Source organism: Vipera ursinii, assembly GCF_947247035.1.
Source record: "Vipera ursinii genome assembly, chromosome: 2".
Taxonomy (NCBI): Eukaryota; Metazoa; Chordata; class Lepidosauria; order Squamata; family Viperidae; genus Vipera; species Vipera ursinii.
This window is the reverse complement of record NC_139513.1, coordinates 73,204,496-73,228,837: the sequence shown is the minus strand read 5'-3', so window position 1 is coordinate 73,228,837 and position 24,342 is coordinate 73,204,496. Positions and strand designations below refer to the sequence as shown.

General features: G+C 39.6%; 1 protein-coding gene across 3 annotated transcripts; it reads left to right on the top strand.

Moving 5' to 3' along the window:
* Window positions 1-96: 96 nt before the first annotated feature.
* Window positions 97-23,129, top strand: REEP2 (receptor accessory protein 2; the record flags this gene model as incomplete). 3 transcript variants are annotated; one of them, XM_083357234.1, is made up of 8 exons in its annotated part: window positions 97-128; window positions 680-752; window positions 10,328-10,404; window positions 11,346-11,466; window positions 19,019-19,132; window positions 19,428-19,575; window positions 20,859-21,019; window positions 22,889-23,129. In XM_083357234.1, the coding sequence occupies 8 exons, from the start codon at window positions 97-99 to the stop codon at window positions 22,961-22,963; spliced, it is 801 nt and encodes a 266-aa protein (XP_083213360.1). In that variant the 3' UTR covers window positions 22,964-23,129. The 3 variants fall into 3 exon arrangements, with proteins under 3 accessions (XP_083213360.1, XP_083213359.1, XP_083213358.1); XM_083357233.1 differs by lacking the exon at window positions 97-128 and adding an exon at window positions 248-484; XM_083357232.1 differs by lacking the exon at window positions 97-128 and having other exon boundaries at window positions 381-752.
* Between the last annotated feature and the right edge of the window lie 1,213 nt (window positions 23,130-24,342).

The following is a 24,342-nucleotide window of genomic DNA, read 5'->3' as shown; positions in this document are numbered from 1 at the left end:
GCTGCTGCAGCTGGTGCTGAAAGCCAGCTCCCAATCGCCGCCGCCGCCGCCGCCGCCGCTGCCGGAGGAGTCCGGGCCTCCTCGCCTTTGCTTGCCATGGTGTCCTGGATCATCTCCCGGCTGGTGGTGTAAGAGCGCGAAGGCGGAGGGCGGTTGGGCGGTTGGCTCTGCCTGTGCCGTTGCCAGGCAACGGGATGAAGATGGGGACAAGGGGGCTCGCGCTGTCGGCAGGGCTGCCTTCCCCGGGGCTTTAGCGCGTGCCACCCTCCCACCCACCCCGGCCTTTCTTCCCCGGGGCAGCTTGCGGGAGGGAGGCCAGCGCTCCTCACCCTGAACCCGGCGGCGGAGAAACCAGACGGGGCGTTGCCTGATGTCCGGGGATCCCTCGCCCCCCCTTGGGGAGGAAACTGCCGCGAAATAGACAGTCGGCTGAGCTAGCCTGACCAGCCTGGGCGATGAGGAAGGGGAACTGTGGATGCAGCAGGTGAAGAGCAGAGCGCCTCGTTGCTCGGCCTGTTCGATGGGCCGGTGGGGGGGTGGGGACTGGAAGTCGCTCGGGTCTGCCAGAGTCTGACGCCCACCCTGAATAAATGGAGCCTCACTCTCTCTTCTCCATCCCACCCCACCCCACCCCTTTTCTTTTCTTTCTTTCTTTCTTTTTTTTAAACTCCGGTTGCAGTCTGGTTTTTGGCACCCTGTACCCGGCCTATTCTTCTTACAAAGCTGTGAAGACGAAAAATGTGAAAGAATATGTAAGTGCGAGGAAGCCATCGTATTTGTTTTAAGAACTTATCTTTCTCGGCCCTGATTCTGGTATTCGTGATTTGTCTCCTGTTCGGGGGAAAATGACCAGGTTTTGTGAATGGGCAAGAAGCTGAGATTTTAGTTGTTTACTTGATGTGAACGTACTGTGGGATAGAACTGTCATGCTTGTTCTGCGCTTGAGCATTTTCCCATATAATGGCTACACACACACACACACACACACACAAACCACATACACACAAACTAGATAAGCTGATGATGTCACCATATGCTTCGTCAGCTAATCACTTCTTGCTTTTAATGTTGTAAAAGTTACAGCTAATATAAACTACTAGCTATTCTAAAACATGTTTCTAATGGTACCACTGTCTTCAGAATAGCTACCATCTTGCAGGCTTCAGCCAACTTAAACACTGTATTTTGCACATTAAAACAATGACTATGTCACTAACATGTTTGCAAAAAGCATGAGAGGCTAAAAGTGCTTTTTAATGTCACTGGTGAAAATCCAATGCTCAGTTTTATTGCCGATTTTAGTGGGGGGGGTTTTATTGCAGCACTGGAGTATTGAAGGATTGTCCCAAGTACTTAGCACTGGGTGTGTCACCTGACAATTATTATGAAATTAAGAAACAAAAATCTATTTAAAATGAAGGTTCTTAATTGGACTGTAAAATACAGTATTGAACATCCCTAGACCACTTTTAGCAACTCATGAAAAGGTTAATAGACTGTTTTTTGCTATAGGGAAATTAAAGCAAAAGAACATGTGTCAGGAATAATGAGAAATAGGTAAAGAACTGGAATAGAAAGAAGTATGGGAAAGATTGAAATTAGTCTCAGCGCTGCTTTTTTAAATATATATTCTTATTTTGTTGTTTCATGCTGTATATACTGTTTCATGAAGTATATACTTTCTTTGTAGGATCATTTTTATTTATTGAACTTGCATTCAATCAAACTCAATGACTCTGGATAGCAGGAAGTAATCAATTGGCTGCATTTGACAATCTGGGCTAAAAGTCTTCTTGGAGCAGCTTTTAGAAGTTTGCAAATTGCAAAAGATTTGTGATAACACTGATTCTGGTATCCAGCAACATTTCCACGTTCACATTGCTAGCTTTCATAAACAGCAGATATGAAATTATTGTGGGCCTAGCATGGATATGCCAAATTTTAGCTATTTTCAGTATTTCATGCTTTTTCTGAAAATTTTTAACTTTATGTTGAGGTAACAACATGGGACTCCCCAGAGCATATGTCTTTGTATATTTGTTCTTTGTGATACCCATACTTCCAATTGTTAATGTCATGCTTGTTCTGAGAGGAAACTAGAAAGTAGAAGTATACATTATTCTTATAAAGAGAATGCTTGTTCCAGTTTTGATTATGTGATATTTACATTATTTAGCTCTCCTGAATTTGTTTTTCATCAAAAAGATGTCAAGATAGCTCAAAAAAAGCTTTTGTCCTTTCAAAATAAATGAACATTAAAGACATCTGTCAAACACACTAGCAAGATACCTCTTGCAACATATTTGTCCTTTTTATTAAAACAATTAGTAATATGAGATTTTCTTCCTTCCAAAGATTGTTCCACCAAGGAAATGCTGAAAAAGCCTTTGCCATGGTATTCTAAAGCCTTAGTTACTTACTTAGAATAGGCCCACTATACAAACTTTTTAATGACTGTCTCTTTTTTTGTCCCAAAAGTCATAAAATGGGACTGGTGAGGTGGTAATATTACCATCATGGAAGGCTAAAATGTGTGTCCATTTTCTGGAACCGTAAACTGCAGAAGCCTCTTTATTTTGGCCAAACTCATCCCCAAAATCTTTTAATGCTATGAATTACCTGTTTAATATTACTGGTTCCAAACCAGGGTTGTTCTGAAGCCCACACAAATGAAAAGTTATAGATTACTCATGAGTTCCACAAAAAATTGAAATATCTTGTGGGGACAATATATGGAGGAAGAAAGACAGTTCTAAATATTCTGGAGCAAATCAAGGGTTCCAATCTTTTTAGGCCAGGCACCCATTTGATATTGTGAAATCCTGTCTGGAGTGAAAATGTCAGTCGGGGAAAACTTACCCATTTATAAATCCACTATTAATATGGTACAAAATACCAATTTACTAGAAGCAAACTGGTGGAGAGGTTTCCTGTCATTCTTTCTGGGCTATGAAGCTGTGCTTTCATCCCAAGGTTATCATTGCCTTTGGAGGGTGGTGCTAGGCTTGAAAAGAAATTAATAAACTGCAATCATCCACCATTTTTATTTTCTAAAAACACATACACTTTAGGTCTTCACAGTATTTAGGGGCATTTTTGGAGATAAATAAGATCCTGTAGATTGGTGCTTTGTTTGCAGTATTAAAGAGAAGGAGAGACCTCTTCAGGAGTATGATGCAGCTGATACTCAAAGCATGCTACCTATAATTCCATAAGTAACAACAGTCATCAAAACTAGTAGCTATTAATAGCCCATCCTCCATGAATTTGACCCATCCCCTTTTAAAACTGCTCAACTGAAAGACTACCACTATATCTGATTCTACTGTACTTTTATAGAGATTTTTGTCCCAACTCAATCATTCAAAGAGCTGGTCAGGGAAATTACAAGAATTTAAAAGCTTGACTGTATGCAGTAGATGTCTATTAAAATACAATAGTAAAATGTAATTAAAATACAATAATGTCAGGAAACTCAAGTGAGACATTGGGCAGATCACCACCTTATTGATCGCAGTTTGTTAAGGAAGGGGTGGGTGGATGTTGTAATAGAAGATGTAACAGAAAGAATCTTACATAATCTGACAGGACATTTTCCTTTAGGGCAGCCCAAACTAAGCATGGTAAAATAATAAAGGAACTTACATAAAGTAGGGCTCCTAGGCTTCTGCTACTTAGCGTAAGTTGCCTGTCCTGAAAAACTATCTCTATTTATTTATTTATTTATTTAAATCATGTATGCAGCCACCCATCTTATAATAGCTCTTGACCATCTTGGAGAAGTCTTAAGTGTACAATAGAAAACTTACAAAAAATGTACAATAGAAAACTTACAAAACTTACTAAGTATGAACTGGCAGTGGAAAAAGGCAAATTCCGTACTAAGAAATGATTGGAATAAGATTGAAAATAAAACAGTTATTATTTGTGTCTTTCTATAGTAAAGTCATTATTCCTGCCACAGAATGTGACCATTGTAAATGCTTCTGATTGCTCTTCAAAATACAAAAACTAAATGTGGACAGTTATGTCAGTGACCATTGTCCATAAATGGCCTTCAATATCAATTGTCCAGTTTTCAGGGTAGGCTATCAGTGATAATCATCTGTGTCAGTCTCTAAACTAGGTTTCAGGCTTATGTCTCTGATCCTGACTTAAAAGGATCAGAGTTTGAAATGCATTTCTGCCACTAAAATCTAAATTAGGCATGAAAATCTGTTGATTACCCAGAATGATGACACAAAACTATACCCAAATTGCTATAGATTAGGAATACCAACAACTTTTCAGCATCACCTCGCTAACCTTTTATTTATTTTCTACCAAAGACTGTATATTTATTATAAAGTGTATATTTTATAAATATAAAAATGTATAATATTCTTTACCCCAGATCTTGGGAAACTGTGTATTAGAAACTAGAAAAATCACCTAATTGCAGTTTGCGTCTAATCACATGCAGTGGAAACAAAATTACAACTGTCCAGCAATCCATATGGTTAAATATGAACACATGCCAAACACAGCATTAAATAACATTCCACAAACCATGGTCGCTATTAAAGCTACTCCTTGTGAATAAGTATCCATGAAGGAAAAACTAGCAGGTGGAAAGAGCAGACAGCACTGTAACCTACATGAGATAATTGCAGTAACACCAGCTGCCTGCAATTAGTGCAGGTTCAAGTCCCACCAGGCTCAAGGTTGACTCAGCCTTCCATCCTTCCCAGGTAGGTAAAATGAGGACCCAGATTGTTGGGAGCAATTAAGCTGACTTTGTAAAAATGCCGCTTGGGGTGTGTGTGAAAGCCCTAATAAGCAGGCATATACATAGAATGAAGGCTACTGCTAAGCTTGTAAGCCGCCCTGAGTCTTCGGAGAAGGGCGGGATATAAATGGAATTAAAATAAATTAAAAAAAATAAAAATAAAAAAATAATCTGATCAGTTTGGAAAAGTTTGTAGTTGACAGAAACCAAGCTGGAAGAACAGAAATATATGCAGAGATGTTGGAAGAGTAGGAATTGTTGATTGAGAAGTGGAAGGAGATACTAGACATTCCTTGACTGGGAGGCTTTGATACAACACTCATGCTTTTATCACTTCAGCTTTTGGATTACTATTATTTATCATACATATTGCTGCTCTTGAAATTCATTTAGAACAGGGGTGTCAAACTCAATTTCATTGAGGGCCACATCAGCATTGTGGTTGCCCTCAGGGGGCTGGGTGGGTGTGGCCTGGGTGGGCGTGGCCTACTGGGTGGGCGTGGCTAGAGTGCATATGGCCTATTGAGTGGGCATGGCCAGCTCTACATCATTCATCAAGGGTGCCTATGGGGGCCTGGGCAGGAGTGGGACAGATCTGAGGGTCTCTGGCGGAAGGAGGGTCTCTGGGCCAGGGCCAAGGCAGTGGGGGCTGTTCCCTCACTGTTTCCAGGATGGCTTCGCGGGCCGGATCTGGCCCCCGGGCCTTGTGTTTGACATGTCTGATTTAGAAGCTACACCATCCAGAGTGTAGCAACTCAAATAGAGACTGACTCATTTCAGTTTGTCGTATACTGTACCTCTAATATGGGATTCCACTGGTTGCCAATAGGCTTCCAGATACAGTTCATTCTGCTGGATATTACTTTGGTGTGTTAATAACCAAGTGTCCCCAAAATTGCCTTCTGTGAATGGAATCTGCCTGTCTGGTGTGTTTTCATAGGGAGGATGGCCGGAGGGACCCCAAGGAGAAGCCTGTCCCTTGGTGACCTCCCTTCTTGGTAATAGTGCAGCTCCAGAGATGAAAAAATGTGCTTGCTCTTTCAGAGGGCCTTTGGGAATGGTGTGGAAATTGCTCCTGAAGGTGTGGTACTAGGAATTGCATTGATAGTTATGGTATTATTGAAAATTATGATAGTGCTTATTTACTTTCATCTTATTATAATTTGGTTATTGTTTTGTATTTACTCTGTTTTGAACCAACTACTGCAAAGAGGAGTGTAAGCAATTCAAAGAGTTTAAATTTTGAAGCCAGATATAAGACCAAAACTCGGTCACTAACTGAGTTTTGAAAGCCTGTCTGAATAAAATGCTTTTCATAGCTTACAAAATGACAGTAACGTCGTCTGGATTCAGAAGTAGACAGGCCTAGCCTGAATTCTACTTGAATGAGTTCCTACCAGGGAATTAAAAGACCGTAGGCTAGACTGGAAAGTTGAAAAACATCCTGGGAAAAAAACAATGGCAAGCTCTGCACTATTGCCATGAAAATGCTGCGGTTTTATCCATGTAGTCACAAGGAGTTAAGCTCAATTGGATGGAGGCTTTATCTTTTTATAGTTAGAACAGGCATTTGCAAGTCTGAATCAGCTGTTCAAAAGATATTTTCAATAGCTTCCTTGTGGTTTATGTGATTGGAAACTAAAAAAGCTCTCTAATTAGGAAAGAATACTATGTAATAGTTTAGAATGGAGATGGGTAAAGGGTTAATGTTTGGACCTGACAGTGTTGATAATTCTTTTTCTTTGTAATATTAGGACACATGTTCATAAGAAAGGGGGGGAAAAACAATTCTGCTGGATCAGACCAGGCCCATCTTAGGTCTGCACTTTGTTTCTCACAGCTGCCAACTAGATTCTGCTGGAATGTTTGCAACTAGGAGACAGACAAATATTCCTCTCTTGCACTTTTTTCAGCTCTATTGTACCCTTTTCCAGCTGTAACAACCAAAGCTGTATACAATGTTCTAAATCAGATATGGATTTAAATAAGAGCATTACAATATTGGCATTTTTGTTTTCAGTTCTTCAGAATTTGCATATTTTATACTTCACTGCGCACTGTCTCAGCACAGTATCTTCACTGAGTTATCCAGTATGATCCCAATATATTTTTTCCTGGTTGGTTACAGATAGGTCAGATTCTGCCAGTGTAGATGTGAAGATAGGGTTCTTCTGCTTAAGCGTGTGTCTGTTTACATGTGTTTAAATTGAATCACATTAATAATTTGGTTGATCATATACCCAGGTTATAAAGATCCTTCTGGAAATCTTCAGACTCACTTTTCGATTTTGTTTTCCTTAAGAGTTTAATAACTATAATTTTATCAGATGAAGTTAAATGTGGGAAGATTCAGTGATGGCACAAAGATACAACAGTTACACACCTAAATGTCTATGGAGATTCTCAGTCATCCAGGTCACGGTTGTCCCCCAAAGTGCTTTTTCAAAATGCAACCTTTCAAGAAGTTCCAAGAAGGTTCCACACCCATTTACATTATTCAGGTGTACTCTGAGGGCACAGATAAACCTCCAAATGCCTCAACTACTCTCAGAAAGAATGCTAACAACTAGATGACTGCAAGAAATATAAATCCTTCCACTCTCCACCATTCATTCAGAACTGAAGAAGCATTCTTGGATGAGAAGCGAAATGTCTCAAGAAAAAACAAAGAAAGTCCATTTGCTTTTTGAAAAAGCACCTTTGGGACAGTCACACATTTAGATGGTTATGAACAGTGCTTTTGTTGTAAAAAAAAAAGTGCTGGAACTCACCCACGTCATACAACCCTCCTTGCCTACCCTACAAGGTTTACCTTTGTAGTTGAAAGAAAAAACCCTTCAATTTTTAGTGTATCTAAAAGACTAGGATTTTGTTCAAGGTAAGTTAATACTATTAATGTTACCATGCACTGTGTGGCTTTAAATTACAAGAAGGCATTTTATTAATCTTTTGAGACATTTGCCACTGGCATGGCCATTTAGTTTAGTGAGTGGAAATGTCAGCTTTCTGCATGGAACGAATTTGGCCCAATAAAACAAAATTTGGTTGCTTGTAAAAGACTGAATTGTTTTTAAGAAGTTGTCAAACAAGGTGGAAAAATTTACATTTGGAGTTTAATATGGATATTGTGTTGAAACAAATTAAAGTTGAAACTTTGTCAGTGAACAGATTACTTTTAATTTACCTTTAAGTTAAACCCAATTTAATAAATAGATCTGATTAAACCTCATACTGTAGATCTACCTTTACATCTGACCAATACATAATTAATATATATTAGTGTTAATGATAGGGACGCGGTGGCTCAATGGGTTAGGACGCTGAGCCTGTCGATCAGAAGGTTGGCAGTTTGGTGAGTCGAATCCCGAGTGTTGCGTAACAGAGTGAGCGCCTGTTACTCGTCCCAGCTTCTGCCAACCTAGCAGTTCGAAAGCACGTAAAAAATGAAAGTAGAAAAATAGGGACCACTACGGTGAGAAGGTAACAGCGTTCCGTGCGCCTTTGGCGTCTAGTCATGCCGGCCACATGACCACGGAGACATCCTCGGACAAGGGCTGGCTCTTCGGCTTTGAAACGGAGATGAGCACCGGCCCCTAGAGTCGGAAATGATTAGCACACATGTGCGGGGGAACCTTTACCTTTACCTTTACCTTTTTAGTGTTAATAATAATACCTCTAAATCACGACATTGGCTTTATTCTTATTCTTCCCCTCTGCAGTTTGAATATAAAGTATAAAAGACTAAAAAGAGATTTTTGTAGACATCCCAGCCTTTGAACTATCCAAGGAACTGAAACTGCAAATTTTCACTGTCGGGCAAGCTTCCACGCCAGTCGCCTTTATTTCCTCTCGCTTCGCCTCCTTTTAACCTCACACCCCATCTTCTGTGTAGGGAAGGCAAAAGGCTCACTCAACCTCTTGTGATAGATGGCCTCCATGTTTATGTGTCTCCCACCACAACCATCGGCTTCCACACCACATGGTCCAACCCAGCCAATCAAGCCACACTCTGGCTGTGGTGCTCCAGTGCCTCATGGCTCCTCCTAGAGGAGGCAGACAGCGCTGGAGGGGACCCCGCTCGCACCGTACTGCCAGCGGGGCATTTTCAAAAACAAACGAGGATAGGAAGGAAAACAATAGGAAAAGAACGCAACTCTGGAAAATCCATCGAAAAAAGGTGCCGGAACTCTCTTCTGGTGCGTTCTGTGACAAAAAAAGCCCTATGAAGAAATCTAGACAGATGATTGGTATTTGTCTAGTACTTCTATCAATTATTTTTAGCCTTGATATATTCCTCCAAAATTTAAAAAATAATAACCTGTTTTATACTATACATTGAGAAAGCAATTTTTAGCCAGCACAATGAAAACAGGCTGTAGTCTAATTTCTAGGATATGGTTGACTTCTGTGTAACATTATGCTGGACCAGACACGTGATATTGTTGGTCTCTGCTAATGTTCTTACGCTCTTATTTAATGAACAGCAGCTAGCGCCTGGCTGGCTGGCTGCCTGCTTGCAATCAAGATGCTGGCATACAAATATCTGCTATACAGGTAGACCTCAATTTACGACCACAGCAGAGCCCAAAATTCTGGTTGCTAAGTGAAACATTTGTTAAGTGAATTTTATTTATTTATTTATTTATTAATAAAATTTATTAATTTTGCCCCATTTTACGACCTTTCTTGCCACAGTTGTTAAGCAAATCACTGCAGTTGTTAAATCAGTAATGGTTGTTAAGTGAATCTGGTTTTCCCATTGACTTTGCTTGTCAGAAGGCTGCAAAAGTGGATCACGTGACCTCGGGTCACTGCAACGGTCATAATTGTGAGTCAATTGCCAAGCATCTGTATTTTGATCAGGTGACCACGGGGATGCTGCAATGGGTCCTAAATGAGAAAAACAGTCATAAGTCACTTTTTTCAGGGCCGTTGTAACTTAAACTGGTTACTTAGTGAACTGTTGTAAGTCGAGGACTACCTGTATGGAGTACGTTGTAATAAAACAATATCAGCTGTTAATTGCTGTGTTGAATCATGAAGTTGATGTGGGTCTTTTAGGCAATATTTTTTTATCCTAAATACTTGTTGCACTCTTTTGGAGAACTCATTGGTTTTCTGTAACTCTAAATATGCCACTTAGGGTTTCTAAGCTTTTAAACAAGTTTTGAAAAAATGCAGAGGATTGCAAAAAGCTTTCCCCCATCCTTGGGGTAATGGAGAAGTTCCATTAGCAGAAAAATTCCATGGATTTCATCTTTGGATGAAATTCCCTCTGCTTCCAATGTTACCTCTCATTAGACAAGCTATTGGACGGTAAATATATCAGTTATAAACTGCATAAAATTTGAGGGAGTTAAAGGGGTGGGGTGGCAAAGGAAGAACATGCATGACAAACTTTGCTTACAAACTATCAATTATAAAGTGATGTTTGTGGAAATATTTGTTTTTATATATGAGAAAAAATTGTTCAGAATGTTTGGTACCTATAAATGAAATATTTGTTTTAAGATAAGGCCTAATGTTCAGCATACTTTTAATGCAATGGTTACCTTGCAGGTTAAATGGATGATGTATTGGATTGTATTTGCTTTCTTCACCACAGCAGAAACACTCACAGACATATTTCTATCTTGGTAAGTTCTTTACAAGTGATAGGAACTACTTGATACTGTAATATTTTTAATTCATTAATCTAAAACTTGTATTGTGAAGTGTTTCAGTAAAGTATTCTGTTTTCTCATTCTTGACTGCTTTGAATTTTTTCCCCAAAATCTCTTTTATTTTAAATGTTTGGCGGAAATACTCATTTGCTGTATCACATATGATATATCTCATAAATTGAATGTTTGAAGTTGGCAAAATATATTATTTTTTCTTCCAAGAGTAATTTTTTAAAAATTGGATTCTGGTTCTGAATAAAATGGTTGTTTCTCGTACTATTGCAACTTGTCAGTGTCTTTTGCTTTGTGAAATAACATCAAAGTATTTGTTCTCTGAAAACTCATTGAGGAAAGAGTTGTTACTCCAATCCTACAGTAATAGTTCTGTTTAAATACACCTTACTGGCAACTTGTTCAAAAGACGTGAATCACTGGGTTATGTACTGGGATGAGAATGTTGGGTGATTTTGAGGCAAAGAACTGGTAAATCCCCACAGTGAGGATAATTTATTGTTATCTGAAAAAAAAATATTAAATGGTACAACCATTGGCCCTTAATTCTATGTTTGCTTTGTTGAAGTATTTATTAAATTTATAAAAGAAATCTGAAATGAAATTTCAGAAAAGAGCATTCTTGAAAAGAGTGAGAGCCCGTTTGGAGACTATGAGTTCTAGGCCACCCTTAGGCACGAAAGCTGACTGAGGGACTTTGTTGCCAGTCACTCTCTCTCAGTCCTACCCACCTCACAAGGTTGTTGTTATGGAGAAAATAGAAGGTAGCTGTCTTTGTGGTGCTGATTCTATTCTATCTATAGTTCATTTTTCCTCCCTTTGCTTATTCCATCTTATTCTGGACTGTCAACCTTTGTCTGACTCTAAGCTGAGCTTGATTCTAGCTTTTCCATTTCTCTCAGGTTTCCCTTTTATTTCGAGTTGAAAATGGCATTTGTGATCTGGCTGCTCTCTCCTTATACCAAGGGATCCAGCGTCCTATACAGGAAGTTTGTTCACCCAACGCTCTCCAATAAGGAGAAGGTACTGCAATTTGCCCCATTATCTGACATGAAAACTTGAGTCACTTCAAATGTAGTTGGGTTGCAGGGGGGGGGGAAACCCTTGAAATTTATCATGCCCATGTTTATTCATGCTGAATGCATGGCATCTAGAGCCAGGCATAAATAACCTTTCGAAATTGCCTACGTAATATCTGCACAGAGTTTATTCAAAAATATTTCAAGGGCCGGCTTGAGGGGAAGAATTCCCTCCTGATTTGTTAGCCAAAGTATTGGGCATGAGGGAGGTTGCAGACTATTGGAAAGATTATTGTACAATGAAATGTACTGTACTTCATATATGCTCCTTCTCCTCCTCGTCACTAAATAAGTGCAAGAATGCCAAATTCCATTCCCATTAAAAGAATTTCTAAAATCTTTTATCACAGTTGAATGAGGCCATATACAGTTGAAAGAAAAAGTATGTGAACCCTTTGGGATTACGGGGAGTTTTGCATGAATTGGCCATAAAATGTGCTCTAAATGTCATGTTTAGTTTAGTTTAGTTTTATTTAATTTATATACCGCCCTTCTCCTTGGTGGGGACTCAGGGCGGTTCACAGGGCATATACAAAGGGCATATATAAGTCACAACAATAGAAAAACACAGTCTGCTTAAAATAATACTATACAAACATTAGCTGTTGTCAGGTTTTAATTGAATATAAGATGGAAACATTCACAGTGCAAGGTGGAAAAAGTATGTGAACCCCTAGCCTAATGACTTCTCCAAGAGCTAATTGGAGCCAGGAGTGAGCCAACCTTGACTCCAATCAGTGTGATGATATTGGATGTGTTGCTGACAGTTGTCCTGCCCTTTAAAAACACACACCTGTTTTGGGTTTACTGGTCTCAAGAAGCACTGTCTGATGTGAACCATGCCTCGCAGAAAAGAGCTCTCAGAAGACCTACGATCAAGTATTTTTGACTTGCATGAAGCTGGAAAGGGTTACAAAAGTATCTCCAAAAGCCTTGATGTTCATGTGTCCACGGTAAGACAGACTGTCTACAAATGGAGAAAGTTTAGCACTGTTGCTACTCTCCCTAGGCGTGGTCATCCTGTAAAAATGACTGCAAGAGCACAGCGCATAATGAGGTAAAGAAGAATCCTAGAGTGTCAGCTAAAGACCTACAGAAATCTCTGGCACACGCTAACATTTTTGTTGACACATCTACAATAAGGAAAACATTAAACAAGAATGGAGGACATGGGAGGACACCACGGAGGAAGCCATTGCTGTCCCCAAAAAATATTGCAGCACGTTTGAAGTTTGCAAAAGAGCACCTGGATGTTCCACAGCACTACTGGCAAAATATACTGTGGACCGATGAAACCAAAATTGAGTTGTTTGGGAAAAACACACAACACTATGTGTGGAGAAAAAAAGGCACAGCACACCAACATCAAAATCTCATCCTCACTGTAAAACATGGCGGAGGGAGCATCATGGTTTGGGGCTGCTTTGCTGCCTCAGGGCCTGGACGGATTGTTGTCATTGATGGGAAAATGAATTCCAGAGTTTATCAGGACATTTTGCAGGAAAACGTACGACCATTTGTCCGCCAACTGAAGCTCCGCAGAGGATGGGTGATGCAACAGGACAATGACCCAAAGCATACAAGTAATTCAACAAAACAATGGCTTCAACAGAACAGAATACGCTTTATGGAGTGGCCCAGTCAGTCTCCTGACCTCAACCCGATTGAAATGCTGTGGCATGACCTTAAGAGAGCGATTCACACCAGACATCCCAAGAATATTGCTACACTGAAACAGTTTTGTGAAGAGCAGTGGTCCAAAATTACTCCAGATTGTTGTGCAGGTCTGATCTGCAACTACAGGAAACGTTTGGTTGAGGTTATTGCTGCCAAAGGAGGGTCAACCAGTTATTAAGTCCAAAGGTTCACATACTTTTTCCACCATGCACTGTGAATGTTTCCATCTTATGTTCAATTAAAACATGACAACAGCTAATATTTGTGTAGTATTATTTTAAGCAGACTGTGTTTTTCTATTGTTGTGACTTACATGACGTTTAGAGCGCATTTTATGGCCAATTCATGCAAAACTCCACGTAATCCCAAAGGGTTCACATACTTTTTCTTGCAACTGTAGAACAGGGCTTTTCAACCTTTTCACCCATTGTACCACTTTTAGGATATGGCAACATACAAGTACCACCAGTCGCCTAGCAAGGTGTCAAAAACTTGATGACCAAAAAAAAAAAAAGGAAAAAATTGATAAAGTACAGGTAGTCCTCGACTTACAACAGTTCGCTTAGTGACTGTTCGAAGTTACAATGGCACTGAAAAAAGTGCCCCCCCAAGCCACAGCCAAGCAAGACACCTGCCTGCCCGCCCGGCGGGGCTTTTCCTCCTGTCTCAGGTTTTCATTGTTGTGAGCATTTCTATTGAGGATTGGCAGTGGGGGTGGGGTGGGGTGGGGTGTTTGGTTTTTATTCCCCCCAACTGCTGGGTGGTTGCAGCAGGTTTTGGTCACTTCACATGACCCTGGGACACTGTGACCGTCATAAATATGAATCAGTTGCCAAGCATCTAAATGTAAATCACAAGAGCCTGGAGATGCTGCAACATTCCAGCTGATCGGCACTTCTTCTGGGCTCAGAAGCGCCAGGATCAGTGTCGAGCTCCAGCTGGAGCCTGGCGCTGATCCTGGCGCTTTCGCTGAGCCCCAACAGCCCTGCAGCTCCAGCCGTCTCTCGCTCAGGCTTGTGTGGTGCTGCCACCGGTTCAGCTCATTCCCCTCCCCCGCTACCACTTTTCTAGGATGGTCGCGTATCACCTGCCAGGTGCCAGTGTACCACAGGTGGTACCCGTACCACTGGTTGAAAAGCCCTGATATAGAAAAATGGTAAGAGAATTTTTTCTGCCCTTATTCATGGGAATTTGGGTTAGGCTGGGATCAGCTTACCTGAGTGGGGTCTAGGATGACTTGATGCTGCTAGCTTAATGTGGCCAACTGGGAGCAACCTTCTCACCACCACCAAGTCCCCTCTGCCAACTTCTTGTCGCCATCTCTTTGCAACACTGAAACTTCCCTGTGGGGATAACTCGCTGTGATCGCTGGATGGAGAGCCGGCTGGCTGGGTGAGCAGGCTGTCAGAGGGGGCAGGGATGGGCGGAGAGTGGAGTTGGGGGCAATGGCACGGATGCAATGGCAGGGGTAGGGGTTTCAAAATGGGGAGTCCTGGAACTTTTTTTTTTAAAAAGGCACATTGCTTAATGTTTGAGGGTGTGTTGCTCTGAAAATAAGGGCAGCTTTGGGAAGCAATGGGGTGGGATGTCAGGTTTTGTTTTTTTTTAAAGGTTTGTTTTGAGTCGCATTCAAATTCTTACCCAACAAGCAGATTGCAAAGTTTGCAGCCGCATTTAGCTGCAGTTGGATGCACCACAGAAACGGGCCTGCATGGACAGGAAAGTTTGGAGTCCAAACTGGACAAAATCCCTCTTCACAGCATTATTCTTTTCATCGCATCAGTGTCAGCTTTGGGGAGGAACATTGTTGCAACTCTCCGTTTAAATGCACTCTGTGCATGACCAAAAACACAATGAAATCACCTACCCAGTTTTGGGAAAAAGCACTCTGAACATGACCAGAAACACCATGAAAGCACTCTGCACGTGACCAGAAACACAATGAAATCACCTGCCCCTCGTTGGGAAAAGCACTCTGCATATGACCACAAACACCAAGAAAGCACTCTGCACTTGACCAGAAACACCAGGAAATCACCCATCGGGATCTGAGGAGTAAATTGCTGTGATGCTCCATGCAAACAAGTGTTTCTGGTCATGTGCAGAGTGCTTTCCACCCAAAGCCAGTTGGATGATCGCCTGGTGTTTCTGGTCACGTGCAGAGTGCTTTCATGGTGTTTCTGGTCATGTGCCTCCTTTTTAAAATAGTTCATGCTACCTCTTGCTAAATGGTAAGAAGAGCTGTGCAATTTTTCCTCCTTCAGAGTAATAATGTTCGCTGGAATGTTAAATTTATTTTCTTTAATCAGCATCAAGTCAAAGTTGCTGGTAACTTTAAGTTGATCCTAACTTTTAAAGCTCCAATATGTTGTGCCACCTATTATATCATAATTTCATAGAATTTTAGGCTTCGGGTGGCAAATGATTCACTTTCTACAGCATCATAGTAAAATAAGAGATTAGGTCTTTATGGAGAAAATGATTGCATAAAAGAATAATGTTAAAAAAGAATTCAGTTAAATAAATTTTTATCGTGTTAGGAACTAGTAATGCACTGAACTATAAATTGTATCCTCTAGACAACTTTAAATCTTATGAAATACATTTTATATTTTCTTGATTTATTGTTTTGTTGATTTGTTATTGTTGGTAGAGATGCAAAAAAGACCCCCTTTTCCAAGCCAAAGGTTGGTCACACACTGCCAAAAGCTGCAATTTGTGTTTCTTTTATACTTGAATACAAATCAACATTATACTGTTTTATGTCAGCTGTAAAAGATCCATATATATTAAAATTTTCACGCTTCAATTGTAAAATACCCAGAAGTGCCAATTAGGAAATAGTTAAGCTCTTCCTTCTGAATGCGTTTGACACAGATCATATCAAATGCATTCAGAAGGAAGAGCCTAATTACTCCATTTAAGATTCTGTTGAAGATTCTGTTCTAAGTAAGGTAAAATTATGTTATCAGGCATCAGCACTATCGTTTCTCTCAGAGCTCAACTAGTTTACAAAGTAAGTTAATTTTGTTTAGAGTACACAAATCTGTACTTTTTAATCATGTGCGTTTATTCATATTTAGTTCAGTGAAACAGCCTCCAGCATAAATTAATCCCTCAAACTGTTACTTTTCCATACTGCAAAATATTCATTGTTAGTCCTTACAGTTTTTGCTGTTCAGGGTGTAAACTCAGTAGGGAATTCTGTGTTGTTGTTTTTTTTTTAAAGAAATAACTATATGAACTTTTATTGATTGATTGAGTGATTTGATCTGTTAATTTTATACGCTTGCTTTCCTATGGAAACTCAAGAAGCCTGGATCTCCTTGGTGCCCATCCAACACCAGAGCTCACTGGCCCTAGTGACCCCTAGAAGTCACTAGGTAGATAGCAAATATTAAAAGTTCATGATCTGGTCAAATTACCATCAACACCCATTCCAGTCAGTGTTGATCGGGAGTAAGAAATCCTGCTCTGTGCAGAATGCTGCAGTGCTTGGTACTTTCTCTACTCCTATTAAATATCTACATGAAATGCCTGGGTAGATCATCCATCACCAAGGGGTAAGCCGGTATTATCAATAGGCTGATGACACCCAGTATGCTCATGATACATCTCTGCCCCGGTGACCTGCTGTTTATCTACTCTCTTGGTGCCTAAAGGCTTTGAGGGTCTGGATGGGAACACCAGATTTCAGCTAAACCCTGGCAAGACTGAGTGGCTTTGGATTTTAGAGCCTTCTGTATCTGGGGATTTAGCAACATTCATGCCCCAAACCTAACAAACCCAGTGTGCAACTAGGTGATTCTTTTGGACTTACAACTTCTGTTCAAAGAGCAGGTGGCAATAATGGCTAAAAGGGCCTTTGCACAAATGGCATGCCGGTTGCGCTCATTTCTGGAATTTGGAGGCTCTGCTCATGCCCTAGCCACCTTCCAAATGGACTACTGTAATATGCTCTACATGGGGCTGTTCTTGAAGAGTATCTGAAAGCTTCAGCTGGAGCAAAATGCAGAAGCATAGGGAGTTATGCATGTGAGATCTGCCTACATCGCACCTCTGCCACCTGCCACCTGGCCTGCTTTGGTTGGCAATTTGCTTCCAGGTCAAATACAAGGTGCTGATTATAACTTTTAAAGCAAAGCCCTATCAGGATATTTGAGGGACTGACTCTCCCAGGTTACATCTACCTGTTTCATCAGATCCAGCAGGAGGGGCGTGTTGAAGGTCCCATTAGCCAGAGAATGTGAATAGGCAGCTATGCAGATGTGATTAAATAAATAAATAAATTACTTTCTATAGGCTGGCATCAAGAATGTATTTGACAGCTAACCTTTTAGATCATCACAATGGTGCTGTACAAAACATTCAGTGGCTCCATTTGAATACCAAATTGTCTGTCTTTCTGTCTATCACTGTCTGTCTGTCTTGTCTCTGTCTGTCTGTCTGTCTGTCTGTCTATCTATCTATCTATCTATCTATCTATCTATCTATCTATCTATCTATCTATCATCTATCTATCACATTTCTATACCACCCATCTCCTAAAACCACATATTTTGCCAAATATTTCTACAGTGTGAACTTTAGTAAAAAAATGGAGATTTGAAAGAACATTTCCAGGATCAATTTTGTTTTCTCTGATAAAATATTGGTGTAAGTGATCTTTTTAAAGTTATAAATATTGATGATTAACTTTGCTACAATACATGTAACATTTGTAGTATTTGTGTGAGCTACATTTCTTGGTGTTAATATCAGATATGTGTATTAAATGTATTTCAGTTTCATCTCGATGTGATCTGTTGTTATCTCCATCTCTTTGCCTGCCTACCTATTATTTATCCATCCATCCTTTTCTGTAGACTATGCCTAATGTGGTTTATGCATATCAAAATCTCAAAGAGAGTAATTAAAAATTAATGTAAATTAATACATTAAAATTAAAAATGGGCCTTTTAAATTTATATGCTTTATAAGGGAATTAGATTTCATATAAAAATGGCCAAGTTATGTCTAGCTTGGCCCTTAGTTTTATATCCACCAAAGGTGAAAAGGTTAAATTAAACTGAAGTACTCATGTAAGTTCATCATTAAAATCACTGAAGTATTGAAGTGTCAATAGTGAATTCCAGTGCCCACACCGTTTAGTAAATCTTTACACCAAGGCAGAATGATTAAATATCTGAAAAACAGCCATGAAACACCAGCCACCTAAAACAGTAGATAATGTACTGTTACAATGCATACTGGGTATTTATCAGGGACTTTATCAAACCGATAATCTAAAATAAAAATAAGCCAAGCTTCTCAGTTGATGTCTTTTTATCTCGTGCTAATAGGTTTGCTTGTAATCATATGATGATCCCAATTCAGAATCTCAGCATGAGCCATACAGTATGAGGTACTTTGTGGCCCTTTCCTGCTGAATTTTGGTATGCATTGACAAACTATATTATTACATAGGAAATTATTATAACGTTATATAGGAAACTATTTTGTTAATTAGTTATGGAATATATAACATTTTTTCTTATTTGCTCCATATACCTTTTCTTATCCCATGATATATATCATCTAGAGATAATTTGTAGCCCATCCTGATCAAGAAATATTTACTAGTACAGTTGGGAGTAATTTATTATTGATAGAAGGTGATTCATTAGGACAGATCGGAGGATTTGCCTTCTATTTCAGTCCTGAAGCATCAAGATCTAGTGAACTCCACTTAGGATCTTGTCTGAATGCAACTTATGCTAGAAATCTATAGGTAAATAATGTTAATTTCTAAATGTAGTCTTACTCCTCTTAAATCCTAGGAAATAGATGAATATATTAGCCAGGCCCGTGACAGGAGTTATGAAACCATGATGCGTGTTGGCAAGCGAGGATTAAATCTGGCAGCAAATGCAGCAGTTACTGCAGCTGCAAAGGTAACTCCTTATGTCTTTATTTAATATCTGCTTGTTTCATTCTGCTTGGTAATTTTGGTGTTTCCCTTCACTGCATTCATTTTCTTACTGTCAACTAGCTACATGCCATTTGGGCTATTTCTTCATGTTAGAGAAAAGACAGTCATTTCATTTTCTATCCAGATTGTGTCACTGATGCTCCATTATCTTGCCTTTGTATTTAGTTTTTCATCAAAGGTTATTTCAATGTTCCCCCTTAAGACGCATTCTGATATAGTACATGTGAATAATTTTAATGTGGAATTGTGTTTTAAAGGGCCAGGGGGTTTTGTCTGAAAAACTTCGGAGTTTCAGCATGCAAGATTTGACTTTGATTCGAGATGATGACACAATGCATTTGCAAAGCCCCGAGTCACACATGCATACGTCTTCTAAGGGCCATCTTGAAACTATTGATGATTCAGGTTAGTGAAGTCAGTCTCTATTAAATTTATTGATTTATATGTCAGATCAAACTGAACACTGAAGGCGGTTTATAATTTAAAGCACCATACAGACACCGCAAATAAATGAGAACAGATAAATAAAAATCAGTACCTGTTACAGAAATAAATTGGCAAGAGACTTATTTTTACACATTAATGCTTTATAAATGACTTTATATTGTCCTATGAATGCAAGTATAAGAGCCTTTATATCAAAGTTTTAAGAGCCTATCTAAAAAGAGAAGATGTAATTACCTCTGGCATTTTCTTGGCAAAAGGAAAATATTATCTGCTGCATCAAAGGGCATCTGTTCCCCTGTATTTTTAAAGTGCATCCCTCTCAGCCACCTGTAAAAGAGAGCGGGATACAAAACAGGAGTTTTCTTCTCCTTGCATATAGTGACCTTAGCTTGGATTCTTGCACTCTATCCATCTAGATCTTTATCCAGTCAATGAACCTGACTTGGAAAGGGGATTTTGTATGAACAGGAGAATTTTATTTCATATCTGTATGAACAGGCTTTTCATATTCTAAATTACCTACGGCAGCACCTGCGGCCGGCGTCAACTTCCCTCCGTCCAGTGCACTCCCACAGAGAGGGCCTCCTCGGGGTGCCTCCAATCAAAGAATGTCGACTGGTGGGCCCCAGGGGGAGGGCGTTCTCTGTGGGCACGCCAGACCTGTGGAACCGCTTGCCGGTTGAGCTCCGGATGGCCCCCGACCTTCGCTCCTTCCGGCGGGATCTAAAAACTTACTTATTAGAGCAATCCGGCCTGGTTTGATGGGTTTGGGGTTGGGTTTTTAATATGGTTTTAACTATTGTATATACCGGGCATAATTATTTAATTGTTTTTTAACTTTTGTGCTTTGTTTTTTAATATTTATTGCCCTGTACACCGCCCTGAGTCCTTCGGGAGAAGGGCGGTATAAAAAATTAATAAATATAAATATAATGTAAATATAAATGTTACTATTCATTTTTAAGTATACTATAAAATAGAAACAAAAAAGAAAGGCTGCCTAGAGTGGAGGGAATAGATTGGGTTGTGAAGCCACTGCTGCTCTTTTGTTGTAAAGGAGTGGAATTTCAATGGTGGGATTCAGAAATACTTGTAATTTCATATTTCCATCCATTGACCTTGAGTTCAATTCCTCGTAGATAAATATACTCAATTTTTTTTCCCTTGCCTCCCAAAACCTCTGTATCTTGAGTATCTTTTTTACCTTTATGAAGCAGCCCCACTATTGTTTTTCTCCTTAGGTGCATCTTGTTACTCTTCATCTGAGGACATGGCTGTGACTCAGAGACATAATGGAACACAGTCTGACTCTAGAACTGAGCCATCTGATGATGATACAGGAGATAAAGTTCCAAAACGAACCCAGAGCCTTAAAGCGCCTAAGAAAACAATAAAGACTGAGGTGAAATGGCCTGCTGGTGTATGGATTCTCTAATGTGTAAATTGTGGTTTCTTAAAAAAAATAAAGGGTGGAAATACTTGAATTATACTTGAAACATACATGGTACACTTTTTTAATACTTTTTTTACTTCACACCTCACAGTGTCTGCCTTTTCCAATAAATTTAATTAATTAAATTTAATTTTTGGATTTATATACCGCCCTTTCCCGAAGGACCCAGGGCGGTTTACAGGGTATTTAAAACAAAGATCGATACAAAAGTTAAAAACAATTTAAAAAGATTAAATCAATCCCTAAAGAAATAAAAACCCCAATTAAAATTCTCAGCCTGGGCCGGAAAGCTCGAAGAGCCAGGTCTTCAGGTCCTGGCGAAATGAACGAAGGTCGGGGGCAGTCCTAAGCTCCACAGGCAGCTGGTTCCAGAGGGCAGGCGCACCCACAGAGAAGGCCCTCCCCCTGGGTGTTATCCGCTGGCAATCTTTTACCGGCGGCACCCTGAGAAGACCCTCCCTGTGGGAGCGCACAGGACGAAGGGAGCTTGATGCTGGCAGCAGGTGTTCCCTCAGATAACCCGGACCCAAGCCATTTATAAATCCCAATAATAAATAAATAAATAAATAAATAAAATTTAGGACTTTATAGGTCATCATCAGCTTTCAATTTTGTTTTACATTATTTTTCCACTCAGCCAGAATTTAAGTAAATGAAAGCATTCTGATAAAGAACATTCCTGCCTCGGTTAACCATTTCCTTATAAATAGTAACACGTGGCATGATTTGACTTGATAACATCACATGCATTGCAATTTCATCACTGTCTGGAGAGCAAACTGTTTCTTGAAAATTCTCGCCTGAATACAATCAGAACTGAGAATGTACATTTTCCAATTGGGGGTTAAAATATTGGCTGCAGAAGCACCATTCTCATCAGGATAGTTAACTGACTATACTAGTTCTTCTGTAAGGGGATGGACTAACCTAGCCAACCACAGATGAAACTTTATTCATCTTCTGTTTTTTTTAGACATAATTAATTTGTTTTCAGGAAAGAAACAGAAATTAAATTCAATTAATGAGTTTAAGGCTGTTCAGCTAAAAGTGCTTACTCAGTATTCAGTCTGATTATTAAAATTCAACAGAGAAGGAAGAGAAGACATAGAACAGAATTATTCAAGTCTCCATGCCACTGGAAGGGATAGTTTAAAGAATTAAAATAAGAAACAATTTTCCTCCCTTTGCTTTAAAGAGACAATTGCAGCATTTAGTATTGAAATGTTACCTCCATAGAAATATGGGGGTGATGGCAATAGCTCCAATTACTGATTATTATTGTGTCTTCTTCTAATCTTAAAATCAAAATCAGAACCGATAAGCATCCATGCCTTCTGTCTTCGTATTTGTTAAAGTCTTCACCCTTGAAACCAGTTCTGCTACCTGAACTAAAGGGGTGATTGGAAAGAAAGGTTCCTATTCCTTTTTCTTAAATTTTTGTCTTTTCATGCTAAAATTCCTTAAGCTGGTTGCTTGGATACTTATTAAATTTCTATCTCACCTTCCCAATAAAAAATCTTTCTTATAAAAACTGTATTATTGTAATATTGACTGTAATAAAATAAGTATACATGTTTACCTCAGTTTTTATTGAAGTATGCTACTGCATACTGTTAAATAACTTCCAGAGATCACAATTACTAGTTCAGTTGTTAAGAGTACTAGTAGCAGTAAAACAGAGGATTTAAGAATCAGCATTTTTAGCAATGCTGCTCAGTTTTCAAAGCTGTTAGCTCAGCGGCGAATTAAACAAAGCCACTTTTCAAAATATCTTTTTTTTTGCCACTAATGTAATGTTGTGAATCTCTTGCTTTACAGCCTCCACTGAAGGCAGTGAAAGCCCGTCCCAAGAAGAAAGCTATAGGCTCCACTCCTGTCGGTGAATCCGCCTAAGGACAATCCAGCTGAACGTCTGTCCCGGAGCTCTTCTGCCACTGTGGGGGACACTCTCCAAGGAATGGGAGCCGAGATCATGTACATAACAGCTGCTGCTTTGTAGAGCTCATTCCAAGGCGAGATGGTGATTGAAATTTGGCACACAGATCAGAGGATGGCCATCCTCAGGAATAAATATACCCTTCGTCTCTATGATGGAAAATGCTAATCTGTCTGTATATAGCCTGTTGTTTTGGGATTCCCTCTCCATGTGTAACCCTAGTAGAGAAACTCTTTGCTGGAATACCTCTTTAATTAGGGTTAGAACCACTTTTGGCAGAGAAGCTGGTAAAAAAAAAAAATTGGTGCAATTGACATTCTAATTTGCGTGGAGAGCTCCTGGTAGCCCTTCACTCGCTGTCATGATTTAGCTGCTATGGGGAATTGTTGGGAAGTGCCTGAAATAAGGTGACTGGTACTGAAAACTATCGTTCAAAATTGTTTTGGCGAAAGAAAGGAGGAGGAGAAGGGATAGTTTGCTGCGAATGCAACCTCTTCACTGTCCGTGAAGTGGGTTTTGGCAAAGAATTTCTTGGCAGGGCTTGGGGGTGGGCGGGCGGGCGGGCTGCCGTGTCTTGGGGAAAAGACTAGTAGCAATGAGAATGAAAGTGGCTGGCTTTGCTACCAGTATCTGGTCTTTCTATGCAGAAGCCTCTTTTGCTTGGGTGGAATTATTGTGACTTTGCTTATGTTAAGTATCGGAAAGGGGAAATGTTTTTTTTTTTTAAAAAAGAAGTAGAGGAAAGATGGCAAAACTAAGTGAATCGTGGTCTGAGCAGGACATTTGGGAACACCTGAGCCTAGATCCCTCTCTCCAAAGAATTAGAATCCTGAATAATTACAATCTAAGTATCAAACTTTTGGGCCCCTTCTTCAGAGTTGCCTTGATATTTTAGGTTTTATAGATTGGTCTGTTTTCTGTAAGAATTGTTTTAAAGAAGCAGTTGCGAGGAAGCAGTTGGAGGATAGAAAGCTGAATGGTACGTAAGTTTCTGCTGGCTTTTATTTGCAGTCAGAGTATAAGTTGAAGTTGATCAGTACATCCAGGTAAGCTGGCCAAAAATAATAATCCTTTTTGGAGTTTTTCTGAGTGGCATTTTGCAATAAGTGATAGGGACATCTCCACTTATTCTAAAAGTAAACAATTAATGCTGCTACTCAGTTCTCAGGAATTACAGTACTTCTTTCTACCATCCAAATCTTCCATCGTTCTCTACTTGTGCTATTTACTTGGTAGAGACAATACTGTTTTGTGTTTGAGACTACTTAGAGTTAGGTGATGACAAGGATTCAGATTTTATATAGCACTATGATAGTACCTAATCTGGTAATGAAAC